This window comes from Miscanthus floridulus, chromosome 5, assembly GCF_019320115.1.
Source record: "Miscanthus floridulus cultivar M001 chromosome 5, ASM1932011v1, whole genome shotgun sequence".
Lineage (NCBI taxonomy): Eukaryota > Viridiplantae > Streptophyta > Magnoliopsida > Poales > Poaceae > Miscanthus > Miscanthus floridulus.
In genome coordinates, this window is record NC_089584.1 from 123,156,909 (window position 1) to 123,184,404 (window position 27,496).

A 27,496-nucleotide genomic window follows, 5' to 3' on the forward strand; every position below is an offset into this window, starting at 1 on the left:
GCCATGTGGGCCACGTGGGTTGGATGCGTGCATGCTTTGTCTATAGCACCTATGCGTGGGTGTCCTGATCGCACCGCTCGCGTCCCACCAAGGGGAGGACGAGCCGAGCCACCTGCCGCGCCCGTCTCTCTTTCTCTCTTTCTTCTTATGCTGCCGCCGTCGAGCCGCGCCATTAAATTCGTCAAGGAAAGATCACCTCAAGTCGATTCGTCGCGTTGCTGGCTCCATCACATAGCTGCCTAGCTACTCGACCCCGCCTAGCTTTGAAGCGAGCATGACCCAGCTCCAATTTGGAGTTTCTTCAGCCACCGTGCCGATAAGGCGGCGTCCGGTCGTGGGTGAGGGCAGCTCTCCCATCGTCCCTCCTGAGCCAATTCACCAGCACCACTAGCATCGTCTTGACTCTCTCTCCACCTTACGCGCCTTAGTCGAACCGCTATCGCCTCTCCTTCGTCGCTGAAGCGACCGTGCCGCCACGGTGCGCCGTCGCACGGCTCGACCGCACGTGGCCAGCCTTCCTCCGTCATCCTCCGCCCCAACTGTCACCTCGGCCTAGTCCATGGTAGCCTCCTGATGCTCACACACTAACGGGTCGTCTCCACCGCGGGCTGGCGCCACGTGGGCCACACCGTGGGCCGCCGCACGTGTGGGCCACGTGGGAGAATTCGTTTTCCTTTTTCATAAGGAATTAGAAATAATTTTCTAATATAATTTTTGAGCTGATCTTTGATAAATCATATAAAATCATATAGATGTCTTGTTAAGTTCCTAAAATTGTGCTTTATCTATTAGTGTATTTAGTTCATATATGTACGTGTTGATACCAGGAGCTATTAAATTATCTAAAAATGTTTAATATTGTTAGGAGAATTATTGTAGGAATTTTTGTGGTAAATTAGTGATAGCTTTAGTCCTGAAATTTTTATGGTAGCTTCATTGTATTATTATGTGCTCACTGTAATTTTTGTAGCTTTAGAATAGATTAAGCATTAGGGTAGTTAAATGCTCTTTATTTTAAATATGCATTAAATCATTAGTAGGAATAAAGATATATCCTTCATTTGTAAAGTGTTAGTTGAACCCAACACTTTGCTTGGTAAAAATGATAGTTAGCTTAGTACCTTAGTCATTCGAGCTAGCTTAGTAGCTTGGTATGCGTATTCTTATTGTAAGAGTTGTTGTTGTATAAATGCTAAGTGTTGCATCATTGTTGTATGCATGTAGAGAACGAGTTGGTGGAGTTCATGACCACCGGAGAGTAGGAGTACGAGGAGGTGATCGATGAGTACGAGGAGAAGGTCCTCGTACAGGAGGAAGCCTCGAAGCCGCCGCCGACTGACATAGCTGACAATCTACCTGCCCAAGGCAAGCCCCGGTGCATAACCCTTATTTTAAATAATCAATATATATATATATGTGTGTGTGATGTGCATTTACGTTATAGGATTTATATTAAAACTACATGCATAGATAAACCTACCTATAAGTCCTAGCATAGGTCGAGTAGCTGCTATGCTTAGGCTATCGGTAGTGTGAGTAACCTGCCGTTCATCACAATAGGTGATTATTATTATTATTACTCTCACGATAAAATGGTGAAAGAAAATAGAGACCGGGCAGAGATATGGTATGGGTATTGGTGGGTGTAATAGGTTGTGTCCCGCGGCCAACGGAGCATAGCTTGGTTACACTATTTTTCCTGTCCATGTCGGTTAAGGACCGTCCATTGCTGTGGATGGTAGTCAGGTCATAGACTTATTATCCTGAGCACATACTTGTTTATAGGAGCGGGAAGGCTCATACTCTCTTGTCGTGGGTTCCGGCTCTTTCTGGGCCGACTGATTGAAGGCGGGGATGGTGGAGGTCTAAGCATCACACTGAGTCCGAGACTCAGGAGTGGGGGTTTGGAGTCTAAGTTTAGACGGGGACCTGGACCTCTTGATAGGATAGTGGTGGGTTGGTCTTGCTTGTGCCTGGGGTACAAGCGGAGCGTGTGTTTCGGGGTACCCAGTTAGGATACATTGGTTCGTGAATCGCCATGTGATACGATATGACTTGGCTATGGTCTAGCACTGTAGTAAGAACTGGAAGACGAAAGTGGATGAATGGATCTGATTGCTCAAGTCTTGCTTAAAAGTAGAACAGGTGCTTACATAAAATAGTTAGCTAATGAACTAATCATGACTGCTAATAAAACACATACATAAGGATTCACTACTGGTAATGCTTTTCGCAAAAAGGAAACCCAGTAAACCATAAAGCTTATCATATCCTTTGGAGTCAAGAAATTATTCCCACTAGTCGGGTAAGTTTTGCGAGTACATTGTGTACTTATGGTTTATTTAACCATGTTGTAGGTGCAGCTTGAGGAGTGGCTGTTGTGTGGAGGATTCTTCTGGTGGGCACAGACGAATCCTTGTATCTTATCGTTAGATGTTTATTTCAATTCCGCTGTTTAAATTCTGCATTCTGAACTTGGTATTGTAATAATGTATTTCCGAGAACTCTTGTTGTATGAAATGGACTAAATATTGTAAAATCGTTCTCATTATTAGATTCTGGATGAAAACGTGGATTGTTCGAGTTCTTCCTTAGGGTGTGCTCGACGGAACCATCGATGTAGCTCCCTTTCGAGGTGTTTAGTGTCTAGTTGAAGACGAGCGTCTCTGAAAGCGTGTTATTTTGGACGTTTCTGCCACAATTAGCTATGACTTGTGATTACTTGGCTAGTGATTAGCACAACCCTGTTTAGATCCACGGACTAACAACTAGCATTATCTCACTAATCCTAATAGTTGGGTATGATGGATTAGTGAACTAACAACTAGTTGAGGCTTGGACTAGTTGTTAGTCCATCTGTTTAGATCCTTATGTGCTAAACTTTAGCCAACGTTGTTAGTCTATGGGATCCAAATAGGCCCTAAGTCTTATTATACTCGGCCCAAGGGACAATTTTTTAACAGCCCCACATTACCCTTGCCTTCCTACCGTTCTAGTTCTAGTTCTGGTACTATAAAGCCAACCTCTTGCGACTTGTCCTACACTCCTCCTATGAACCCTTTCCGCTTGGGCGACGACGAGGAGTCCGAGGGGGAGATTTGCTGGCGGTGCGACGGGGAGCCCCGTGTCGTGTCGGGATGGGCTTCCGGTTTCTCCACCCCCTGTTGAGACCTTGCTAGATCATACTACTACTTGCATTGGTGAAGCATGGTCGTGTGAAAATATAACAAGATCCGAGCATCTCTAGCAGCCTCTCTTTTCTAACCCCCAACAAGAAAAAACTGTTATTTTAGAGATCTCGTAGCTCTAGCAGTTTTCCAAATCCAACCCCAATGAGAAAAAAAAAATCTCAGTTTCGTAAATCATAGCCTCCCACCACTCAAATAAAGAGGAGACATCTCATCTCCCAATCCACTATTTTTCTCATTGGGGATTGGATTTTCTCGTTCTACTAAAGTGAAGACCTTCAAAACCTCAAAACACGTTTTGTATCTCTCCAATAACTTTTTTTTTTAGTGTTCTCCCGCCGGAGATACTCTTACACCATGCTTTTACGATCGTCGTACGCTTGGGCCTTGTACCACCATGCCAGCATGCCTACGTGTTTCCTACAGTCTACCCGCCAAGGAGAAATGGCTTTGTGCTCTAAAGGTTGAGCATACTTTACGTTCTGATGAGTGATGACCACAAGCTTCCCACGGTAAATTGCTGGTGCAGAGAGAACTTGGTCGCAGAGGCAGATGTCATTCATCAATTTTGATTTTTGATACTCGGGTTGAGTCCTATTCCCTGGACTCAGGCCATACACACAGATCCTCAGGTTGCTTACTTTCACATATACAGTCACACTCAAGTAAATCCGCCATGAGAGGCACAGGCAGGGAGATGCACATACAAAGATGCACAAGTAACCAGCTTTCAGTCCAAACTCCAAAGATGCACATACAGTTTACTTTTTTTTTTCTCTCTTACACAAGTAACCGCGGGTAAAGGGAACAGGCATGGTTAATGTACATTTGTGTGATTATGGTCTTCCTTATTCGAGGAAGTCTCACATAAGTTGCCTACAATCCATACGTGCGTCTCAAGGACAAGCAGTACATATACCCACAGTACTAATATATTATACTAGTATTATTTACAGCTGAAGCAATGGCTACAAGGCAGCGTGAATAAAAAGCACACCGCATATCTGGTTAACACTAGCAACCCTTAGTCCTATTGTAATCTGGAGGCAGGGATGGACATCTTTCGTTCATGTGGGCATATGGTTCCATGGTGTTGTATCCAGGCAGCTCCATCCGGTACCTGCCCTTGATTTGGCAAAAGGGGAGCTTCACATCGTCATCCTTGTTGCCCCACTTCGGAAGTCGGGTGGAGTTGTCCTCAAAAAATTTGAGGGTGTAAGCATCTTTTATCTGCAAAATATGGGAGGAATAGATTTGAGAAAGACAAGACTCTGGCAATAGCCTCTGTATAAGCCTCTATTGTCAGAAACTCAAATGCACAAGACTTGCAGGCAAGCCTTCCCAATCCACCCTCTTTTCTCCCTAACAAAATGATAGGCCAGCGTTCCACTGTGCACTAGATAATGAGATAGATGCATTCACGAAACATATGTCCCCACCAGATCCTTTTGCTCTGACAAAGGTACCTATATAAGGCCATAGACTGGAACACAAGGATTCAGGAGCACTTACTGTGAATTCAGTAACTTCAACAGAGCTGGTAATAGGGTCAAAGAGTCCAGCCTCCTTGTACATCATAAGGACGAAAGCTATACAAGATACTGACTGACCATCTTCATAGACCCAACTATCATTCTCAGGAACAGTTAGTAACTTGTCAAATGTTATCCCACGTTTCTCTGATTCCACTATGATTTCAGAAAGGTGAAGACCCTGAAAATCAAACAAAAGAACTAAATAACCATAGAGCGCAATAAAATGAAATTGTTGAATCCAAGATTTCTGTATACATGAATAATTAACACAGTATAAAAGTGTCAATAGGCCTAAGAGTGAAACTACAAAATAGTTATATCAGAAGATATTAAGCAATAAGCGATGACAGTTGTATATACATACAAGAAGGAATCCAGGTACAACTTGAGTACTTGACCCCATAGTCTGAACACAAATGTCTAGCACATAACGGCATTTGCATTTCTACCTATAAGCCCCTTATGCTCACACAAGCAGGCCACGTGAGCATAGTTGACGAAGTTAAAATTTTCAGTACAAACTAAAGTGCCCTAAAATGGACTAAGCAGGAAACTCAAATCTGCATCCATGCTTAGCAAAGGTTCTATACTTCTATTTCAGAACCTAGCTAGAACCCAACCTGCTCTATAGAAACCCTCTACAGGATGGCAAACATGAAAGGTGTCATGAATCTCGATCCTCTATGGTATCAGATTAAAAAGGCTAGGGATCTGATCATGCGTGCAGGATATCCGAGGTTACTAAGATGGCCAACTTGAATTGTGGTATTACCTATCCAGCTATACCACTGTTTATTGCCACAAAGTTGTAATATACAAATACGGAGTACCTTACAGAGGGAGGCATGTATGAGTAAGATAAACAAAATCTTCAGCACAAAATAGTGAACGCTCAAGAAAACAAACAGAAAAAGGATAATAATGAAATTTGTCTGGCTGCTGCTACCAGCTACGCAGGTGCTTTTGGCTAGACCTCTCCATGATGGAATGGAACTTCAGTTCTAACTGAAATTTGTCTGGCTGCTGCTACCAGCTACGCAGGTGTTTTTGGCTAGACCCCTCCATGCTGGAATGGAACTTCAGTTCTAACTGAAGAACTTATCAAACTTTGTCTTGGATCCATTCCCCAGGCCCAGCATTGCCAAATCCTTGATACAGCTAACAAATCAAACCAAGTACCTGGGATCAAACTGCACTTATCTGCAATATTTAGTCACTGGCTGCTCTGCTCTTTGCTACCTGTGCAGCAGCATAATCATTTAAGAGGTGCTGCTTCTTCACCCTCACGTGTGCTATCTATAACTGCTAAACTAGCTATTACAGACTCGAATTTTTAGTGAGGTGCTAGGGGAGTGCAAACAATGCTCGCACTGGACCACTAAACACACGAAAGGCTGAGGCTGGAATTCTCCTTGTGCAAGTCATGTTAGACTATTTGTTTGTTTATTTTCAGCTGCCATGCCACCTGAATTATCTAGCAACTCAACCTATGTCTAAAACCTCAAGTGATATGAAAGCAAAGGTAAGGCACTTGTTTGGACCTTTTTCAGAAGTTAGGGAACTAAGATCAGCCATCATGCCATGCAGAAATCAAGGGTTGAAATTGTCTATGAATCCATAGGGAACAATAACTTGTACAGGAGAACACCTAGAAGAAATACCAACAAACAAATTTAACCAAACCTTAGTTCCAAGCCGTTTGTTAAGGGCTTCTTCCCACATATTACCAGCATACTCTGGTTGAAGCTTGGTCCATACAGTCATAACAGAAGCAACCTGTGGATCATTCATAAAGATTTCAGTAACAAAGCTAATAAACCATTCACAAAATGCAGAGTCAAACCTAAAATGTTAAAAGAAAAACTGGAATAGAAACCACTACCATAAGTTTAACATGTTACTATATCTATCGTAAGGGCTTGTTTGTTGGAGCTACAGTTCTTGGGCTTTTGGCTCAAAAGTTGGCTTTTGGGTTTTTGGCTTTCTGACTGTTGGTTTTTGCTATTGACTTTTGTAATAAACTTTTAGTTCTCAGCACACCAAATGCCAGAAAAGCTCCTCTGAGCGTGCTTTTCAGTTGAAGCCAGTTTTCTAGCTTTTCAAAAGCCAGCGCAACAGCTAGGCTGTTTGTTTTAGCTTCTGGCTGGCAGAAGCCAGCCAAAAGCTGAAACATACAGGATCTAAGAATCAGAACAGTATTGTAGTAAGTAGAAAATTAGTCGGGTGAACTTGCAGTACACACCATCTAACACAGGACAAGATATACAGCACATATATAGCCAGGTTTAGCAGTAAAATGATCTTCAAAGCTGTACATGTAGAATCATACCACATGAGCATCTCATGGTGGTGGATAATTATCACTGATGGTATCAATCCAGCTAAATATCATATTGTGATACCCATAAGGCTTCCCATTCATGCTTTTTGCATAAATCCAGGCTGCTGTCTCATTAAATTTTGCTCGCAAATCTGGATGCAAAGGAAGCAGTGCAATCTGAGGATTTGAGTCATCCTTTGTCACTTCAAACTCCCACCATTCCTCCCAGGGCAGGATAGCAATAACATCTTCTCCCTGCAATCCCGCCATTTGTTAGCTTAATTTTGGACACTGAAACTGCTCCAGCTCATAAAGAAAAATTGCACTACATTGGAGGGAACCCATTGCCATTGGTACACAATGTTCTATAAGATATAGTTAATATAGTCACCTAGTCAGATAATGCTCAATATCTGTTGAACTCGATTATTGCATGCAATAGAATGAAATATGAAACAACTAGCTCTGCTGGAACTTGCCCAAGTTGTATTCCCACAGCATACAATTTGCATCCAGACAAAATAGCTATGGTTGGCACTTGGCAGTGGCATCCCTTGTTTTGCCTTTCCTATTTTAATGTTTTATTTTCTGTTCTGTTAAGCAAATATCTGAGATGCATTCAGAGGATTTGGGAAAACAACATTACAACAACAAAGCCTTCAAGTCCCAAACAACATTTAGAATTTTTTTTCTCGAATACGCAAAAGATTTGCGCATTGTAATTAAGGTAGAAGAATTTAATCATACAAACGACGAGCTTCAGACGAGCGCCCTAAGAGGTCTAGGGGACATTTAGAATTTTAGATAAAAAAGGGCGTACCCAGTGCAGAGAGCTCCCGTGCTGTGTGGGGTCTGGGGAAGGGTGTTAGTGGCAAGCCTTACCCTCGCCTGTGCAATGCGAGGAGACCGCGACTCGAACCCAGGACCTTCCGGTCACAGGCGGTAAGACTCTACCGCTTGCACCCGGCCCTCCCTTTCACATTTAGAATTTTAGATACAGACAAGAAAATGATTTTCTGGTTAGTACATGCTATGCAAAGCATTAGAGTGTATCCTAGTGAAATAGTCCAAATTCAAAATTCATATTGTGCAGTAATTAGTTCATTCCATGAAACTGTTGGCAAGCATATTGTCATCCTTTTTTTTTACCATAAATTAAAGGAGACACTTTAAACATCATTTTGAATCGAAGAGTTACAAGCTAAATCAATATAACCAAAACTTATCATCCAACATTATCTTCATGATGTTTATTCACTGATATCTAACATGATTGAGAGATAATATTCAGTCTAATTCGATAATCACACAGAACGAGAAAAGAATAAAAAATGAATAAGATGGCTAAGGACCAGACCTGTTCATTTTCATTACCAGATTCCCCAACCCAAAGCTTTCCATCAGAGTCCCTAAGGCAAACCGCAGTATGGCCTGCATAAGCACCAGTAACCCACTTCTCCAGTGTTTCAAAACCACCCAACGCCCACGGATCTTCGATAAAACCAAGAAATCTCCAGAGTGGATATCATCAGGATTTAACTGAGACCCAAGGTTTCGGCCGTTCCTCAAAGGTGGTACCCATATGCTTCTCACCCCACGCAGTATTTGTGAACAGAGGGAAGACCTCCCAAAGTGCTCGAAGTGTGCCAATTGTTCCAGATGGCATGAGGAAAATGGACACACCATTACATTTCACCTATTTTCAGGTAACAGGGTAGAGGATTTGTATCAACTATGGATTAAATAAATAAGAATTTTTGTATTAATGATGTATAAGTTGAAGAAATATTGATTATATAAAGTAAAGCAGAAGTGAATACTTACATATTCATACTCAGCCTTACTTTCCCATTCTTCGAAATCAAGAGTGTGCTCTCGCCCCAAAAAGTAGTAGTCCCATGTAACTCTGTACGGTGTTGCAAATACATACAGATCTATGCAAGTCCAGCTGTGTGCTTTGGATGTCTACGGAAAGCATAGTCAATTTTAGAGTTTAGACCAACATTAGGCAAAGGAAATCAACCTCGCAGAAAATTGAGGCCAGAATTTTACTGAAAGTACACTGCAAGAGCAAAGTGGAGTACTACTAAATAGACGGGAAAACCGTACGTTTAAAATAATTCGTGGAATTAACGCAATAGGCTTTAGATTTTATTTAATTGAATTGAACGCAACCTCAGAATCACCAAATTTCAACTGGTGACCTCGCCCACCACTAACTCCATCGTCCGCTTACCTCCACATGGACTATGCCGCCTCCGAGGCCCCCGCCGGTCCCGTTGCGGAACTCCACCCATGACCTGTTCTCGTAGAAGCAGGCGCCCTTCCACTCCGCGACCGGGTGGGCGTCGTCGGGCCCCGGCGCGGGCGCGGCGCCGACGAAGGCCGGGAGCAGATCGGCGGGGCCCCGCAGCGCGAGGCGGCGGAGCAGCGGCTGCGCCACGGACCAGGGCAGGAGCGGGAGGAGGTCGCCCGGGAGGACCGGGGCGCGGAGGAGCGCCTCGGGGAGGACGCGGGGCCGGGCGGCGAAGAGGGGGAGGAGGAGGATCAGCAGGACAGGAAGAGCGAGGAGCTTGAGCCTAGACGCCGCCATCATGGCGGCGGTTAGGATTAGGCTTCAGGCACTGCGCTCCCCCTAATTTCGCGGTGGTGGGCGCGCGCGCGGGCGGCGTGATTGCGTGAAGGTGGAGATGGAGTCGTGGATGAGTACGGAGACGAGAGAAACTCCAAATCCGAGATCAAACAGCAATTCACTGTTCTCCAAGGTTGTTTTAGTTATTTTTCTGTTGCTTAAACAAATTTCTAATTCTGCAAAAGTTGACCAACCAGCACGAGGCCTCGAGGGGCGATCAGTACAACATGGGCCAAGCTGTTGTTACGGTTTGGAATTCTGATCCTGACATCCTGTCATCCACGTCGATAGTTCAGTTAAACCAACCAAAACTTGTCTTTGCACATTCCAGGGATATTCCAGTGCCCATGCATATGTGTGCCAATCAGAAAAGTCACTGAGGGCCAGTTTGGATGCCAAAATTTTTGGCAAAATGTTACTGTAGCATTTTCGTTGTTATTTAGCAATTAGTGTTCAATCATAGTCTAATTAGGCTTAAAAGATTCGTCTTGTGGATTTCGTCTAAACTGTATAATTAGTTTTATTTTTTATTTATATTTAATGTTTCATGCATGCGTCCAAAGATTCGATGTGACGGGAAATCTTAAAAATTTTGACATTTTGGGATGCAACTTAACAGAGCCTAAGCCAGACACGAAAGGTGAATAAACAGTTACGTCGCGGGCGTCTGGCGTGTCGGTGTCGCAGTCTCAAGTCGAGGAGCAAGGGCCTGTTTGTGAGCAAGGATTTTTTTGACAGGGCTCTCTGAAAACACAGTTTCATAGCAGCTCTACAGTAGAGTTCATATCTCACCAAACTGTTTAATAGAGCTCCAACTTTAAAATACACTTACATGTAATTTAACAAACATAATCAATCAAGTACCAGAATAAAAAAACACAAATTCATCTCTCTCCCGTGCGGCATGCGGGGCCGCGAGACGTGCCGACCGTGGGGCAGGGCCGGCTTCAGGTCCAGGTGGGCGCGGCAGGCCACGGCAGCACACGAGGGCAGCGGCGGCGCGCGGCAAGCTAGGCGGTGGGGACACGCATCGGTGGCGGGGCCGTAGGGGTGTTTGCGGTGAGCGGGAGGGAGGGGGCAGCGCCCGCGGTGAGAAATCAAAACAGGCGAGAGGGAAAGAATAGATCGAACCGGTATGTTTACGTAACGAGCGATAGTAGTAGGTAATTTTCATCAACTCCACGAAATTAGAGTTCCCTGAGCATACTTTGATTGCTCCATGGATTTTGTAGATCTGGGAGCTAGATCAGTGTTTTTGATAGAACCGGAGTTCGCGGAGCTGGAGCGTTTGTCTAGAATTTTTAGACTACATTAGCTCACTTTTATAGTCTAAAGCGATTGGAAGGGTTAGCTAAAATTTAGACATCACTCTATACCACCCGTGTGGAGACTTTAGATCTAAAGTTTAAGGACTAATAGATCAAGAGATCAAAACATGACCATGTTATGAATATATGTTCTATAATTTATCTAATATTCTTTCTACACATCATAGATATTAGTATATCTTAATATATTTGGTGAAACTTGACTCGAGATTTATTGACTCTTCAGGAAAAACTAAAATAACATTTTTTTTTGGAACGGAGGAGTAACTCCAACTATTTTAAGATTGATTATTTTCTAAAAAAAATAGCAATACTATAAAAATACATTTCATAATATATCTAACGATATTTATTTAATATCATAGATATTAATATTTCTTTTAAAAAAGATTAGCAGGTTGTTTACTACATACAGAATTACATTCTTTCTGCAGTAGAGGTAGCACTTCTGAGCTCACTTCATGTTCTTTTTTATTAATATAATCTTGATATAAGCGTTAGACTTTCATGTTGGTTGTTCGAATCTCTGATAAAGCTTCATGTTGTTCTGCCACACCCCGGTGCCGCCCCTGGTTAGAAAGGAGATCCATTGAGACACAACAAAGGCTACGTCGCTACGACAGACCAACGTACAAATATGCAAGAGTGCCAAGCTAATAACGCAACATGTAACTCTGATAGTGGCGGGCGCATTTGGTTGTCTCCATTTGATCAGCACGCAGACCCGACAGAGCATCTGAGAACGCCGGCGTCCTTGGTCAGCGACCTTACTTCGTTGGAGCTGGCTGCCGCGAAGGCCTGATGCTTGTTGTAATTCGGCCGCACCCTGCTGCCCGTCTGCTTGAAGAAAGCACCGTTCTCGAAGGAGTCCCCGATGGAGGCCCAGTCCCCCCCATCCCTCCCCGCCACCGGCATCCTTCTCGTCACCTTCTTGTTATCTGCTGGGCCGGAGGCCATGAACAGGTTGCCCTGGCTCTTGACGCTTGGTCCCATGCTTCCTCCGATGGCCGTAGTCTTTCCATCCCATGTATAAATTGTTCACGACGTGAGCGTAGCCATGCCTAATCCTTGGCATGCGCTGGTTGACGTTGGGTCCGAACCGGTTGAACGCGACGGTGACGCGCATCCGGCTGTCGGCGGCGTGGCCGTCGTCGTGGCCGAGCAGCATGACCTTGTCGTGGTTGAAGAACCAGTTGTTGGAGATGGTCACGTCGGTGGAGCCGACCGTCACGTCCACCAGCCCGTCCTCGCACCGCGACAGGGAGTTGTGGTCGATCCACACTTTCGTGCTGGACACCAGCCGGATGGCGTCGCCGTCCATGCCGCCGGCCACCGGCTGCACGGCGCCGCCGGGCCTGACGGCAAGGCCCTCGGGCTGCGACCGGCAGTCGTGGATGTGCAGCCCGTGGACGATGACGCTGCGCACCTGGTACAGCACGATGCCCGCGCCCCCCGCGATGTGCACGTCGGCGCCGCGCCCGTCGATGGCCGTGAAGCTCTTCACGAACAGCGGCTGCGCCAGCCTGATGTGCATGCTCCTCGCGAAGGTGATCCACACCTTCCCGGCCAGCACCGTCGCGCCGTACCGCAGCGTGCCCGGGCGCGGCCGCACCGGGTCGTCGCTCGGGTCGGTGACCGTGTAACGGATGACCCCGGCCCCGCGGTTCTGCCGCATCTTCCCGGCGAAGCCCACCGAGCACACGGCCAGCCGCTGCCGGTTCGCGGCCCAGTTGGGCTGCCGCCGCCAGCACCGGTCGATGATGTTTGCGCCGTGGACCTTCGTCATTGCGGCATGGAGGATTAGAAGGAAGACGACGAGGAATTCTTTGGAGGCCATGCTGCTCGAGACGTGTCAAGCTCGAACGAAGCCTGTTGTGCTCTGTTTGAGATATAGAAGACGACGTACGAGGCTGAGAAACTTGTAAAGACGTTTCCTCGCCATTTTGAGGATGGCGGCGGTTTCAATACTTTGGGCTGCAGCAGGGCGAGACGTTATTGAGGCGTTTGTGTGTTTGATTGAAACTGCCAAATGCATGTACCAGCGTCCGTTTGTGTTTATTTAAAGTAAACTCGTAACGGTATTGGTTAATGCTTCATTGACGAATGAACAGCAATAACCATGGCGGCAATCTTAGTTTTCACATTAATGGATGCGTAACATACATACATACATAAATGTTGAACATGCATACAAGAGTAAATTGTTGGAATCATTTGATATGAACTGTTGTACTACAGACGCAAACCGCCAATCTGCCTCTTCTCACTGTGTAGCCGCATAGGCCATGTCCATTGCACACACTAGCGGCTTGGGCAGGCCGCAGGCCATTGTCCTGGGCCTCGCCGCGCTGACAGTGGCCCACCCGAACATACACCCCGCGCAACGGCGCAAGCGACCGTGGGCCATGGCGCTCCGTCAAAGGTTGGAGCGGCTAGCGTGCACGCCCGCCGGCGGGTGGCGGCAGCCAAAAATCAAGGTGGGTTAGCCACTCCATGCGCGCCGACCACGCGAGATGTTCCGCCGGCCTTCATGTCCTCCGTTCATGATCTCCAAGCCCGCACCGCACGGCAGTCCGCTGTGATTAGGCCAGGTGCGCGGGATCGACGGCAATGAACCGCGTAAGGACCAAAAGATGCATGCTTCGTTAGCTCTTTTGCTTTGCCAGTTTCAGTCGTATTTTCGCATTACTTTTGTTCCTACTGCAACAAAATGCCTCTTCTTTTGCGATTAAAGATGGCAACGGCCCCCGATATCCAATACCCGACGGGTATTTGATCCATTAGTGGACGGGGATGGAATCATATCTTTACCCGCGGGCATCTAAATGGGCAAGAATCCATCCCCGACGGGTATAGCGGGTATGGGAACGTTTCCTGTTTACCCGTCCCCGTTATCCGTTGGGGAACCCGACTATTTGAGCTGTCATACGAGTATTAGGCCCAAAGAAGCTCAACATAGGTATTTTTGCCCAAATATAAACAATCATATATATAGTTTGTGTGTTCTAGTAACCATAGTTTAATTTTTTCTCATCATCTCCATCAGCAGCACAAGCACGCCTGCCTCACGAGCGCTCGTGCCCCTTGCTTCCTTAGTTCGGTCTCTCTGCCACATTTGCTCGTCCTCCTCGCAATCTTGCTCCTTCTCCTCGGTATCTCCGAGACTCCGACACTTATACCCGGGTGAAGAAGAAACGTCTCCGATTGTAAAGCTGTGACCCCAAGTGTCCTTGTTTATCGGGTATGCAATCAGGTATCTGTTACCCGACCGATGCCCGATGGGTACGGGGATTGGCAAGAATCTATACCCGAGACAGTTAACGGGGACAGGGACGGGATGAATTCTCCGTAGCGGGAAAGAGAACGTTTCAGCCATACATCCCCGTTGCCATCCTTGTTTGCGATCCTATTGGACGGCGTATCGTATGAACGGAACTTCAGCAATTGGCCTTGCACAAATTCGTTTCCCACAGCTGAAATGGACCTAACAATTCATTAATTCCCCCTAGACTTATGTACATGTCTGAAAATTTTGATATTTACACTGATTAGTGATTACACTTGCACCGAACAAAATGCGGAAACAACGACGACTGAATTACTGAACCACCAAATACCGAGAGATCAGACTCGTGTACGTGTCATGATGACTCGACGGCCTCGGGGATGCTCTGCAGCGCGGGCTTCCAGTGCCAGTGCTCCTCCCTGTGGTGGTTGCGGTGGTGCACCTCGCCGGAGTACATGATGTCCGCCAACAGCTGCTCCGCCGACCGCCGGCCGCTCCCAAACCCTGGTAGCGGTAGCCCGCCGTGACCGCTGCCGTTCTTCTCCATCAGCTCGTGCAGCTGCCTCTTGGTGATCCTGATGGTCACCTCAGAGTCGTGATGATCCTCTCTCCTCTCGTCGTGGTGGTGGTGGTGGTGGTGCTCGCCCTCCGACGACGACGAGGCCTCCTCCTCCCCCCACTCGCCGTCGTCGGCCCACGACTCCACTGCGCGCCGCGACGCCGTGCAGTTCCCCATACGGACTAGATCTGCTTGTTGCTTCTTTGGATTCTCCCTCTTGAAGCAGTAGGCTGCTCTGAGAATTGAGACGGATAAGTAATGTAACCAAATGGGTTTCGGAGAGTATTTATAGGGCGGGGAGGCTGCGGTGGGGAAGAGGGAGGCGGTCAGCAATGAGACTGCACATGCCGTTCCGATCCTTCTGCTATTCTTCTCGCCCATGCCATGATGTCACGGCCGGGGGAGGCGGGTTCTAGATTCCGACGTGGCGTGCAGGTCATGTCCCAGGTCAGAGGACCTCATCCTCGCCGGGACTCCAACGAGGCAATCGATGTGACAGATGCCTTGCTGAGACGCGTTCCCATGCACTACCCGACGTCGGGCTGCGAGGTGGCGTGTGAGTGTGACTGTGACTGTGACTGGGCCTCCCCTCTCCGCGGCTCCGGTACTCACCGACAACGCCCACACGCGGCTTGTTTTGGATGGGTTGCTGCTGGGGTAGGTCGAGTTGGTCACGGGCGGTTGGGCCGGCCTGGTGTGAATGGGCTCTCGAACGAATCTTTGGGGGCATCAAGGGCCCTACTACTGTCTCCCGCTTTTTTTCTCTTGCAAAATAAAAAAGGAACGAAGAAACTCCGTGGAGACTTGTGTGAGTGGGTTTAGGAGTTCCATGGATTACGATGGGGTTTCAGTCTGCCGCGTGTACTTATTAGGTACAAGAGGACGAAATGGACAAGGAACTCATGCTTAGAAATTACCAAGTGCTGTAGCCTTTTCCGTTTTACACAGTGCTGGAGAAGAGGGCTACAAAGGCAGCAATGGCCAATCGATAGATTATATTGGAATTAGATGTTTGTTTATGGTATAACAAAGGAACACGCAACATATATAGTGGTAATCACAAAAGATAAGAGGTGGCCATGGCCCGTATTGGCCTCAAGGAAGCTCTGCCCCTGCTTTTAGGACTAGTAGAGATCATTTTGTGCGTTTAGCATATTGCTAATATGCTTTTTAATTTGAGTGGGTTTATAGAAAGTAGTATCAATATTTTTATCTTCAAAAAAATTATAAAAATATATTTATTTATTCATCTAATGATACTTATTGCGCATCATAAATAATAATATTTTCTATGTATAAATATTTTCTGTATAACCCTTGAGAACGACTAAAAAGGAAGTACTCTCACCATCCACAAAAAAGTGCAATTCTAGAACAGTGTCATGTTTTAGTATATCAAGTTTGACTAAATATAGATAAAAAAGTATAAATATTTATAATTATGAAATGTATTTTTATAATAAAATAATTTAGCACCATAAATGTGAATAATATTTACTAGAAACTTGATTAAACATGAAGTACTTTAACTGGCACACAACTCATTGCATCCTTTTAGGGACAGAGGTAGTACTTGAAGGGTGTTCTAGAACGTTAGAAGTAGTATGTGCATGGCTTTCAGGCCCGATAGTAGCATTGTTAGAGTTCTGAGAGGTGCTTTGTCTTTGAGGGGGTTCATCTCTTCAACAGAAACAACACACAGGTTGGTATGTTCACATGATGCTTCATCCATGTAGATCATTTTAGTTTTATACTAAGTCAAATATCTTTATTTTTAACTAAGTTTATACAAGAAATTCATCAACATCTATAACAACATATTAGCTTCATTAAATCCATAATAAAATATGTTTCGATTAGTGCATTTATTTTATGCTATAGTTATTGGTATATTTCTTTTATAAAAATTGATAAAATAGATATATTTAATTTAGGACAAAATAAAATGACCTATATTTTGAAACAAAATATCAGAGATGAGACACGTCACCAAAGCCATGTAAACACAAGAGATGATGTATCATATTGCCATGTATTTGGTTGGAGAGACGATGGAAAGTTATATGTGTTAATCTCATTTTAGAGGGTTCTAAGAGGAGTGTTCCTCTTAAATCCAGGATGCCCCGGCCCTATCCCTACAAATCAAGTGGATCAGGCCATTGTAACATCCCCGTTTAAATGGGTCAAATTCCGGTTGGGCCGAGGCACTGTAATTGCGTGCGTGGGCTGTGGTCTGAGCTGTAGCTGCGGGCACTGTAGCGACGAGGAGGGCCGGGCCAAAATCCAAGGTACTGTAGCGGCAAAGCACTGTTGGTTAGCCACTGTTTGTGCGAGTACTGTGGTATGTGAACTACTGTGCAGCTAGACTTTAGTCCCAGATTGTGAATCCTAGGATGGCCACCGACTTAAATAGTTAGGTTAAGGATGTGTAGTAATCTTTGATTAACTATTTTGCGCGAAACGATGACAAAAGCATAACCGGATTGCTACGTAGGTGCGGTCCACCCCGGGCCTGGGGTGTTACAGCCATTCTCTTAGACGTCGTTGTTCCTTCTGTGCCGTGTGCCGGGCCTGGGCTGTTACAGCCATCCTCTTGGACGTCGTTGTTCTTTTGTCTATGGTCGAGTGTTGCATCGTAGATTTATAACCATGGCCAAGCTCGGTGTCGAGGCCATGGACGAGCGTGGGACCATGGCCGAACTCGAAGTTGAGATCTGGTCATGGCTGAGCGTCAGTGGGGGCGAGCACCATAAGTCTTAGGGGAGGGAGGTGCTCGGATATATAGGCAGCGAAGCTGTAGACGTTGTGGGGGCGCAGATTGTGTTAGCGTTGGCCACATGGCTGACGGTGCCTAACGGTACGATGAGAAAACGTCTTCCATCATATTTAACCCAATCGATCACTACAATCAAATAGAAAAAAACATGGATGTATCATATATTTCTTGACCAAGATATGGGATGTCATCGAGTCCCGTCTCATCTTTAAACCAAAAAAAATGCATGCTTAATTATTATAGTCTCATGCAAGGATATATCCAAATCTACACCAATGCTTCTGAATCTTGTATAGTCACTATCGGTGTCGAGTGTAGACGCATGCACAAAGTCAGTCGTCTGGCTATATGAGATAACACGTGGAAGTTCCACCACTACCAGAAAGCGGCACTTTACCGAGTGGCGGAGGCTTTGCCGAGTGTATTTTATCGGGCACTCGAAAAAGACGGTCTTTGCCGAGTGCCAAATAAAATACACTCGGCAAAAAAAAAAAAAACACTCGACAAAATGCGTCTTTACCGAGTGTATTTTTTCTGGCACTCGGCAAATCAATTTTTCAAAGCAATTTTTGAGGCCCTAAATGGATTCAAATGAAAAACTTTTCAACTACAAAGTTGTATAACTTCTCAAGATCTACAAAGTTTATTTTGGTCATTTCTTCATTTGACAAAGCGACAATAACGTTGTTCATAAAATCTACATCTCTCATATCTCTTATATTAGTTTCATGAAAATAGAAGAGAGATATATAAGATTTGTGAACAATGTTACTATCACTATGTCGGATGAACAAATGACCAAAATAAACTTTATAGATCTTGAGAAGTTATGAAATTTTGTAGTTGGCAACATTTTGATTTGAAATCATCTTGTCATGCAAAAACGACGTTTAATTTGAAAATTTTAAAATTTGAATTTTTCAAAAGACCTTGGATGGAAAAACTTCCTAGATGAAAATTGTAGATCTCCAAAAGTTATGAAACTATGTAGTTGGCAACTTTTTGATTTGAAATCATCTTATCATGCAAAACTACGTTTGAATCTCTCAAATTTGAAATTCGAATTTTTCAAACGACCTCGGATGGAAAAACTTCCTAAATAAAAATTGTAGATCTTGAAAAGTTATGAAACTTTGTAGTTGACCACTTTTTTATTTGAATTCATTTAGTGCCTCAAACAAGCAATTTACTCTTGGTTTAGTATAATATATGAGGATAGATAACGGAATCTAGACGTGACAGTGTAGTGCAGTGGTAGAGCAGCAGACATGCGAGGAGAGGTCGTGAGTTCGAATCCTGCCGGCCGCGTTAGCCACGAATTTAGCGCAAAAAAATGCACGGACTTCGATGAAAACGGGCGGACGCTAGCTGGTGGCGGCCTCCCCCGAAAAAAAAATTGCTATTATTTTTAGGTTTTTTCGCATTTTCATTTTGCCGAGTGCTTTTCCGGCATTCGGCAAAGGCTTTGCCGAGTGCCCGACAAAAATCACTCGGTAAATAGTTGTTTGTCGACAAAAAGATGTCGTGTGTTGTATGTCGAGTGTTACACTCGGCAAAGCAGTTGTCGAGTGTTTTTGGGCCATTGCTGAGTGCCCCTGGCACTCGGCGAAACGACTGTATCCCGTTGTGCACGTGTGATGGTTTGCAGCACATTTGTATGAATGAACTAGGAGGTGCACAAAATCTCTTTGGTAGGATGGAATTTTCAATCGAGTAGTGGTCGTGGTCTTATTATTTATATGAGTATATATGTAGGCTAGTCAAGGAATTCAAGATTGTTGATTTTGGATTCGTCCAACGTGTCGTGCCCGTCCTCGGTATTCCACCTTGAAATATCCGACATAGTACATCACCAGTGCACACAAGACACCTATTGTTCCATGATATTTCCACCTGCTCGAGGAAAATGGAGGTTCGTCCATATATATATATATGCTGGTTGTCAACCCCAAACCCAAAGGACAACAGTCCCATACGGCTCTCACGTGCCCATCTAGAATCTCTAATCATATGGTCATTGAAAATAAATTTTGAACGGCTTGTTGTCTTGACAAATTCATGGCAACCTTATCCATTTACCACGACGGATTCTTCTTCAATGAAGATGCTCGTTCAAAATAAAACAAGGCGCTGTTGTGTGAATGTTCACCGCCGGCAGTAGCTGGTGCAACGTGCCGAAGAACGAGTGTCCATGCACTAAATCTCAAATTAAGGGTGTCGATGTTCCTTCTAAATAGGGATGACAGTTGAACCAGCAGGTGCGGGTGCCAAAAATCGCAGCCATGGGTCTCATCAGATCGGGGGCCGAAATGAACGAGGGTCGGGAGCGGGTGCTCAATCGCACCCGTAGGATGGCTATCTAGGCCTAAAATATATTGTAACTAAGTATCCATATCTAGTTGCTAACGGTAACAACATTTTTGGCATCCAAGTATTAAATTTTAGTCCATCAAAAACTTATATAATTATCTGAAACCTATGTGGTAGATGACTAAATGTGTGATATATAGATAGTAAACTTCTCTTGTTTCAACTTTCTACAATTATTAATGCAATCATGATGATATATTGTTCTGAGATTAACACATCCGACAGTTACACGAAACCCACGGGCGACCCACAGGCACGGGCGTAGGTGCAAACTTGCACCCGCAGGATGTGTCGAGGGTGGGTGTCTTGTGGGTGTTGTTGAACGGGTATTTGAGTTTGCACCTGCAGGATGTTTCGAGGGTGGCTGTCTTGTGGGTGTTGTTGAACGGGTATTTGCTCCACTCGTATCACACCTGACCCGTTGCCATCCCTAGTTCTAAAGCGCCTTGTCGAAACCTTTGCCTAGATGAATTTAGGTGCTTACTTTATGGACACAAAGTTGTGTTCTTTCTAGATTCACCTTGTTTTCTAAACATATAGGGGAAAGTTATATAGAAAAAATATAAGTGTTGCCGTGGAGGTTGACATTGTGAAATATTTGAAAAGCTTATGCCCTTAAGCTACTGGCTATGTTTATTACATAGTCGACATAATAATTGATACATGTTCCATTAGAACTCTAAGTCTATTTAGAGAAGAATACTAGGTATAAACCTATTATATATCTAGGATTATATATTTTATCTCTAATTGTAAGTATCTCTACTTCTAACATTTCCCTACGTGGCAGTGGAAGAGAAGAGGAAGATTGCGGGTGTATTTCAAGTCTCGTGCTTTCGACATCTTTTCCACTTCATTATCAACTACGTCTTTGACGGAAGGTCTAATATCTAGGGCGATGTCTACATCTCCGTCCTCCATTCCGTCCCACAGTTAGAGTGAGCACACATAGTCGATACGATGTGAACATATCTGTAACAGTTTTAGGCCCTTAAGTTGCTGGCTATATATGTTCATTATGTTGTCAGCACATTATTGATATACTCCGTATGTTTTACTCTTAGTCTATTTAGAGAACGATAGTAAGTGTAAACCTAGTATATCTGTAAAATTCTATCTTGACCTAAGTATCTCTACTTATTAGATATCATTCTTTTTTTTTCTTTTATGTGATTCCAATACGTTTTGACGCAAGTCTAGAGGGAAGCCCCAAAGGTATATATAGGAAAACAAATTGTGCGGGCGACGGGTTCGGCGCGCCTCGCGTGTGACCCCGTGGCCGATCGATGCTCCGTGGATGGGAACGCCAACTGACGGCAGCTATACATGACCTCTCGACTGAAGCCAATCGATAGACGGCTCGACACTGGACCGGCGGAGCCAAGAGAACGCGAGGAGCCGACGACGTGTGCCTCGTGCTGGCCGTCGTGATTAGAAGCTACACCACGTGTCGTGCATCGGGAGAAGGTCGCATGTTGGAAGGAACGGACCCAGAGTCCACTCAATTTTCTTCCACGGTATAGGTGATGGTCATAGAATAGGGCAACAAGGCGGTGGCTTTGCGTTAGGCTGGCTTTGTTCTGCAGAGGTGGTGGTTACATTACGAGGAGACAAGGCCACAAGGTCCACGGACCTCGCTGATGTTACTGGCCACGAGAGGAGTGGGCGGATCACCAGTTGTTGTCATGCGATGACTACCCGGTACTTTCGTATAGCACACACGGATGGAGTCGTCACGAGGTAAGGAGCAGCGAACCAACACAAGGATTAGCTATCCTGAACAAATGGATCGAGCCTACTGTACTATGCTGCTGTTGTGGAGTCGCACAGGATGATATGGTCAGGACAATGATAGTGCTGGTTTCTGCGAACTGATCATAGATCAGTTGGTTTGGTTGCTTGTGGTGGAACCTGCTCACCCGAGTTCAAAGTCCTCGACTTGGTATGGGTGTTCGTATTTTCCTGGATTTATTCCAGGATTTAACGGTGGTAGGCGACGTTCCCCTCGACAACGAGGCGTCAGTGGTGACTTCGTGAATCTCGAGATCTACCGGCTCAGTTAAAAAAATGATATAATGCTGGTTTTCGTGAATGGTAAATTTAAGATGAATATCGGAATGGACCAAATAATAAATTTATGTGTGGGCAATGCCTAAAATGCTCAAATTTCCTAATTCCTACATATGAGCCCTAAGTACGTAAATCACAAGTCGATAATGATAGAATGCTGGTTTCGGTGAATGGTAAATTTAAGATGAATATCAGGATGGACCAAATAATAAATTTATGTGTGGGCAATGCCTAAAATGCTCAAATTTCCTAATTCCTACAGATGAGCCCTAAGTACGTAAATCGCAAGTCAATGCGGCCTTGATCTTTCGATGCATAACAACTATCGACTCTATTCCATCCCGTGCACACGGCAAGCGTTGGTTGGTCCTAGGCTCCTAGCCTCAACGGGATAAGTCATCACCGGGCTCCAGTGCTACGTAGAATGTAGAATGGGCTAGTTCAATCTTCAACGCGGAGCTTTATAGTCGGGCTCCCAACAAATGTACGCAATACAGAGCTGGTAACTGTCCATTTTCGCTATAGAGTTTCGTAGGTGAGCATACATAGCCAGTGGCGGATTCAGGGGGGCTCGAGCCCCCCTACCGATACCGGAGTTCTAGAGACTCCTGGATTTTTAGGCAAAGTTCTATTGTGTAAGTGGGGCTAAGATTTAAGATCGAGCAACAGTCGAAGGTATGTTGTTGTCGCATTTTTATTCAGCCCCCTAAAATGTTTCCTGAATCCGCCGCTGTACATAGCGCCTGCACTGACTAGCTCGGATCGGTATCCTACACCTAATAATCCATATTTATTGCTGAGAGCAAAGTCATGCAGTACTATTTTCTATGCCTAGCTGCCATTGCACCTTTTTTCATCTGCATGCGCTAAGAAGGAGTAGGAAGTAGGAACAGAGGTGATAAACATTTGGCAAACTTCAAGTAACTGCTTCTTATGATCTTATCAGCATTTTCAGTTTGAAAGCCTGTACAATATCTCAGAAAGAATCGCTAAAACCTGCATCTTCCTGGAGCAATGTGCAACTATGCGCATACAGAACTAAGCAGACGGAAAACTCTGATCGAGCACCCTCAGTCTCTCCGACTCCGACCAAGAGAGGCTCAAAACTCGGGAGCCATCACGAGTTCACGACTCCTCGACGGCCTCCGGTATGCTGTACAGGGCGGGCCTCCAGTGCCGACTAGCACGCCCGGCCGGAAGTCATCAGCTCGGCCAGCACCGCCTCCACCTGCCGCCGCTTGGCCTTGCCGCCGTCCCTACGGCCGCCGCCGCAGCCGGCCTTCTCCAGCAGCTCCTGCAGCTACCGCCGCGTCATCTTGATCTTCACCTCCACCTTCTTCTCCTCGACGGCCGCCGCCGCCTTACTCAGACTAATTTGACAAATCTATTAAGTCTAATTAACCTATGATTTGATAATGTGGTGCTACCGTAAACATATGCTAATAATGTATTAATTAGGCTTAATATATTTGTCTCATAAATTAGTCTCCATGCGTGCAATTAGTTTTATAATTAACTTATGTTTAGTCCTCCTAATTAGTATCTGATGTGACGAGAACTAAACTTTAGTCCGTGGATCCAAACACCCCTTCTATTTAGAGAACGATAGTAGGTCTGAACCTATTTATATCTATAAAATTATATCTTGACCTAAGTATCTCTGCTTAGATATATCATTCTCTCTTTTTTTTCCTTTTATGTGATTCCAATAGATTTTGATACAAGCCTAGAGGGAAGCCGCCAAGGTATAGGTGATGGTCAGAGGAGCGGTGGCTTGCGTTAGGCTGGCTGCTTCTGCAGAGGTGATGGTTACAATACGAGGAGACATGGCCACAATGGCCACGGACCTCGCTGATGTTACTGGCCATGAGAGGACCGGGCCGATCACCGGCTGTTGCCATGCGATGACCCGTCATTTTCGTGTTGCACGGAGTCATGAGGGAAGGAGCGGCGAACCAACACAAGGATTAGCCATCCTGAAAAAATAATGGATCGAGCCTACTGTACTCTGCTGTTGTGGAGTCGCACAGGATGATGAGGACAATATGATAGTTTCTATGAACGGTGAATTCAAGATGAACATCGGATGGACCAAATAATCAGCATGTTGGCTGGTTGGTTTCAGCCATGACTTATCAGTCAGCCAACAGTGTTTTTCTCTCACAACAAACTAGCATCAGCCGTGCTTATCAGCCCAGAAAACCAGCGAACGGGCCGAATAAATTTATGTGTGGGCAATGCCTAAAAAGCTCAAATTGCCTACAGATGGGCCCTACGTACGTAAATCGCAACTCGATGCAGCCTTCATCTTTCGATGCATAACAACTATCGACTCTAGTTCATACCGCGCGTGCGGCAAGCGTTGGTTGGTCCTAAACTCAACGGGATAAGTTATCACTGGTTTTCCTGTGCTATGTAGAAAGTAGAATGGACTAGTTTTTTTTTTTTTTTTTTTTTTTGACAACAAGAATGGACTAGTTCAATCTTCAACGCGGAGCTTATAGTCGGGCTCCCAATTAATGGACGCAAAGCAGAGCTGGTAACTGTCCATTTTCGCTACAGAGTTTCCGTTTGACTCTGTTTTTTGGACGGACCTGAAGTTCTAGGTGAGCATACATAGCGCCTGCACTGACTAGACTGGAAGTAAAGTACTGTAAGATCGGTACCCTACTACCCTACACCTAATAATCCGTATTTTTTGCTCAGAGCAAAGTCATGGACATGGAGTATTATTCCTTTGTAGGCCTAGCTGGCATTCCACCGGTTTTCATCTGCATGCACTAAGGAGTAGGAACAGAGGTGATGGTAACATTGTGCAAAATTCAAGTAACTGCTCCTTATCAGCATTTTCAGTTTGAAAGCCTGTACTGTACAATATCTCGGAAAGAATCGCTAAAACCTGCATCTTCCTAGAGCAACTACGCGCATGCAGAACTAACCAGACAGAAAACTCTGATCGAGAGAGGCACAGAACTCGTCAGCCATCACGACTCCTCGACGGCGGCCTCCGGTATGCTGTACAGGGCGGGCCTCCAGTGCCGCCTCATCTCCTGCTGGTAGCACACCCTGCCGGAAGCCATCAGCTCCGCCAGCACCTCCTCCACCTGCCGCCGCTTGGCCTTGCCGCCGCACCCGGCCTTCTCCAGCAGCTCCTGCAGCTGCCGCCGCGTCACCCTGATCTTGACCTCCACCCTCTTCTCCTCGACGGCAGCGGCCGCCGCCTTGCTGCTGCAGACCTCCGCCTCCTCCTCCCACTCGTCGCCGTCCGCCCACGTCGCTGCGCGCTGCGGCTTCAGACAGTTCCCCATGCGTGCTCGCGATCGAGCAGTTCACGTTGTGCCTCGGTGCGCGCGGACGGACTAGACAGACGCCTCCTCTTGCCAAGCTTTGGTTTCTGGATCAGTGCTCGTTGGTTGCTCGCTTATCGTCGCCGTGATCTTGTTTGCGAGAGGATTCCCGATCTGGTGACGAGAAGCTTATTTATACGGGGCTAGTGCGACATGCCAAGTTGGACGGGCGACCGTGTCGCGGGGCGGCCTCCGCTTTCCATCTGGCCACGTGGACGACCGCAGCGACCCAGCGTTCCTCTGAAGGCTAGTGCGGGCGGCGAGATGGAGGCGCAGGCAGGGGGGCAGCCGCGACCGGGACGGTGGTGTGGGAAACTGGTGGGGGAGACGGAATCTTCAAAAGCCCTTTTCTTCCCACGCGAAGGACGGAAAGGAGCGCGGCGAGTGTGAACGCGGCTTTTCAAGAGGATCTTGCGCTAGCCATGAAGCCACCGGGGACGGGGTCCGGCGAGGGCGAGTCTCGCTCTGTTCCGCGTGCGATAGGGATGGGGTGTAATGCACTACTCGTGTGTGCGTGCGTTTGTGACCGACTAACCGTACGCAGATTTGGAAGGCTTCAGCTGCCGTGTCCGCAGCCATTGTCTACCCACGCCTGATTTTAAATTACGACAATAAGATCATGCAGGAGGCATGCTTTCCCCCCCCCCCCCCCCCCTTCTCTCTCGCTGGCGTATGCCAATCATTACGTTCTTTGCGATTTGCGATCCATGCATCCAGCATCATAATCTTTGAGGTTCCTGGAGCAATTGATCAAAAGTCAATCATCTGTGATGTGGAATAGAACCCTTTAGGGTTTTTGTTTTTCCAGAAAAGTTATCCATCGCTGGAGCGTTTCTAGCTGCTCAAACGCTGCATTGTGGCACCGTTCGATCAGCCTAGCTATTTGTTTCTGTCCTTCGTTCCACATTTCTGCTATCTGGTTGTTTTTTTTTTACTGTGTTTGTGGGACAACTTGTTTAATGGCAGGCGGTTGAAACCAGGTGCTGTTGGGTTGGGTCATTTGGTCCCCATGAATGTTTCACGCCGCTATAGGTTTCCGTAAATCACGGTCGGTTGGTTTTGGTTGTAATCGAATCACCGTGGGATCTGATACGACGCTGTGTAAAATTGATTCTGCCCACTAGCGAGAGTTACGTGATCCCGTTACCATGCGAACTTCCGTGAGGTCGTGCGATTGAGCCAAACAAATCAAGTGAACAACCATTCCATTAATTCCTGCTGAAGCTATGCAGCCTGTTCGTTTGGCTGTGGTTTGTCGTAAACGATCGTAAATTTTCAGCAGGAACAGTATTTTTCTCTCACACAAACCAGCCAGCAATAATTCTTCACGAACCGGCAACGAAACGAACCAGCCAACCGAACAGGCTGATGAACCGGTCCCATTTACGTTTGCACCAACTGTCCTTGATCCAAACAACACCCTAGATCTGACTCAAACCGGTTTTTGATGGATCTGGTTAGAACTAGATATTCTGAGTTTCTGACTAGTAGTTCTAAATATGTACAGCCGAACTGTAACTGGATTCTCACTGGTTCTGTGTCTGGTTGATATTGGATTATGGCAAGTTGAAACTCTGGTTGGACCTGGTTACTGTTGGGCCTGGTTCTCGAGTTCAGTTATAATCTTGGTGTCCCAAAGCTTTTTTTTCAATTTTTATTAAATGTCTTTTTTACTAGGTGAAACCTGTACCTTCCGATTCAAATTTGACACTTCAAAATTCGGATGCCTTGTCATGTTGAAACCGCTGGAAGTTGAGCAGTCCAAAATAATAAGACAGATGATAGCTAGAGTGTTCCTGTTCTAGGGAAGCTGCATTCTCTGTCTACCTAGCCCATTCAGGTCCACTAATCCGGATGTTGTGCTGTCTCTCTCTGGTCGACCTGCAAAGTATTCAAGGTAAGATGTTGGACTTCAGATTTTAAGACAAGCAGTACTTTACTCAAAAATTGCTCCTAGCTATGAAATAAGTACATTAAATAAACTAGTGTCACGATACTTTCAAAGAAAACAATATTTGGTCCGTATAGCACTAAACTGGCTACTGGCTACCAAAAAGGACGGGTTTCAGAAAGCAATGACAATAA

General features: G+C 45.7%; 3 protein-coding genes and 1 pseudogene across 3 annotated transcripts; all 4 read right to left on the bottom strand.

Annotated features, from left to right (window-relative positions):
- Window positions 1–3,726: 3,726 nt before the first annotated feature.
- LOC136450637 (uncharacterized) lies at window positions 3,727–9,941 on the bottom strand (annotated as a pseudogene).
- Window positions 9,942–11,583: 1,642 nt separating this feature from the next.
- LOC136453388 (probable pectate lyase 4) lies at window positions 11,584–12,840 on the bottom strand. Its single transcript, XM_066453954.1, is given in 2 exon segments — window positions 11,584–12,011; window positions 12,013–12,840. Coding segments are annotated over 2 exon segments (1,125 nt in total). The 3' UTR covers window positions 11,584–11,714.
- Window positions 12,841–14,440: 1,600 nt separating this feature from the next.
- Window positions 14,441–15,179, bottom strand: LOC136453389 (uncharacterized). The gene has a single exon (XM_066453955.1). The coding sequence runs from the start codon at window positions 15,023–15,025 to the stop codon at window positions 14,645–14,647; it is 381 nt and encodes a 126-aa protein (XP_066310052.1). The 5' UTR covers window positions 15,026–15,179; the 3' UTR covers window positions 14,441–14,644.
- A 9,706-nt stretch (window positions 15,180–24,885) lies between these two features.
- Window positions 24,886–25,583, bottom strand: LOC136453390 (uncharacterized). The gene has a single exon (XM_066453956.1). It carries the CDS (start codon window positions 25,370–25,372, stop codon window positions 25,049–25,051), a length of 324 nt encoding a protein of 107 aa, XP_066310053.1. The 5' UTR covers window positions 25,373–25,583; the 3' UTR covers window positions 24,886–25,048.
- Window positions 25,584–27,496: the final 1,913 nt, after the last annotated feature.

Bases quoted from the DNA above. Each gene is read 5' to 3' on its own strand.
- LOC136453389 (XM_066453955.1), bottom strand. From the start codon at position 15,025: ATGGGGAACTGCACGGCGTCGCGGCGCGCAGTGGAGTCGTGGGCCGAC.
- LOC136453390 (XM_066453956.1), bottom strand. From the start codon at position 25,372: ATGGGGAACTGTCTGAAGCCGCAGCGCGCAGCGACGTGGGCGGACGGC.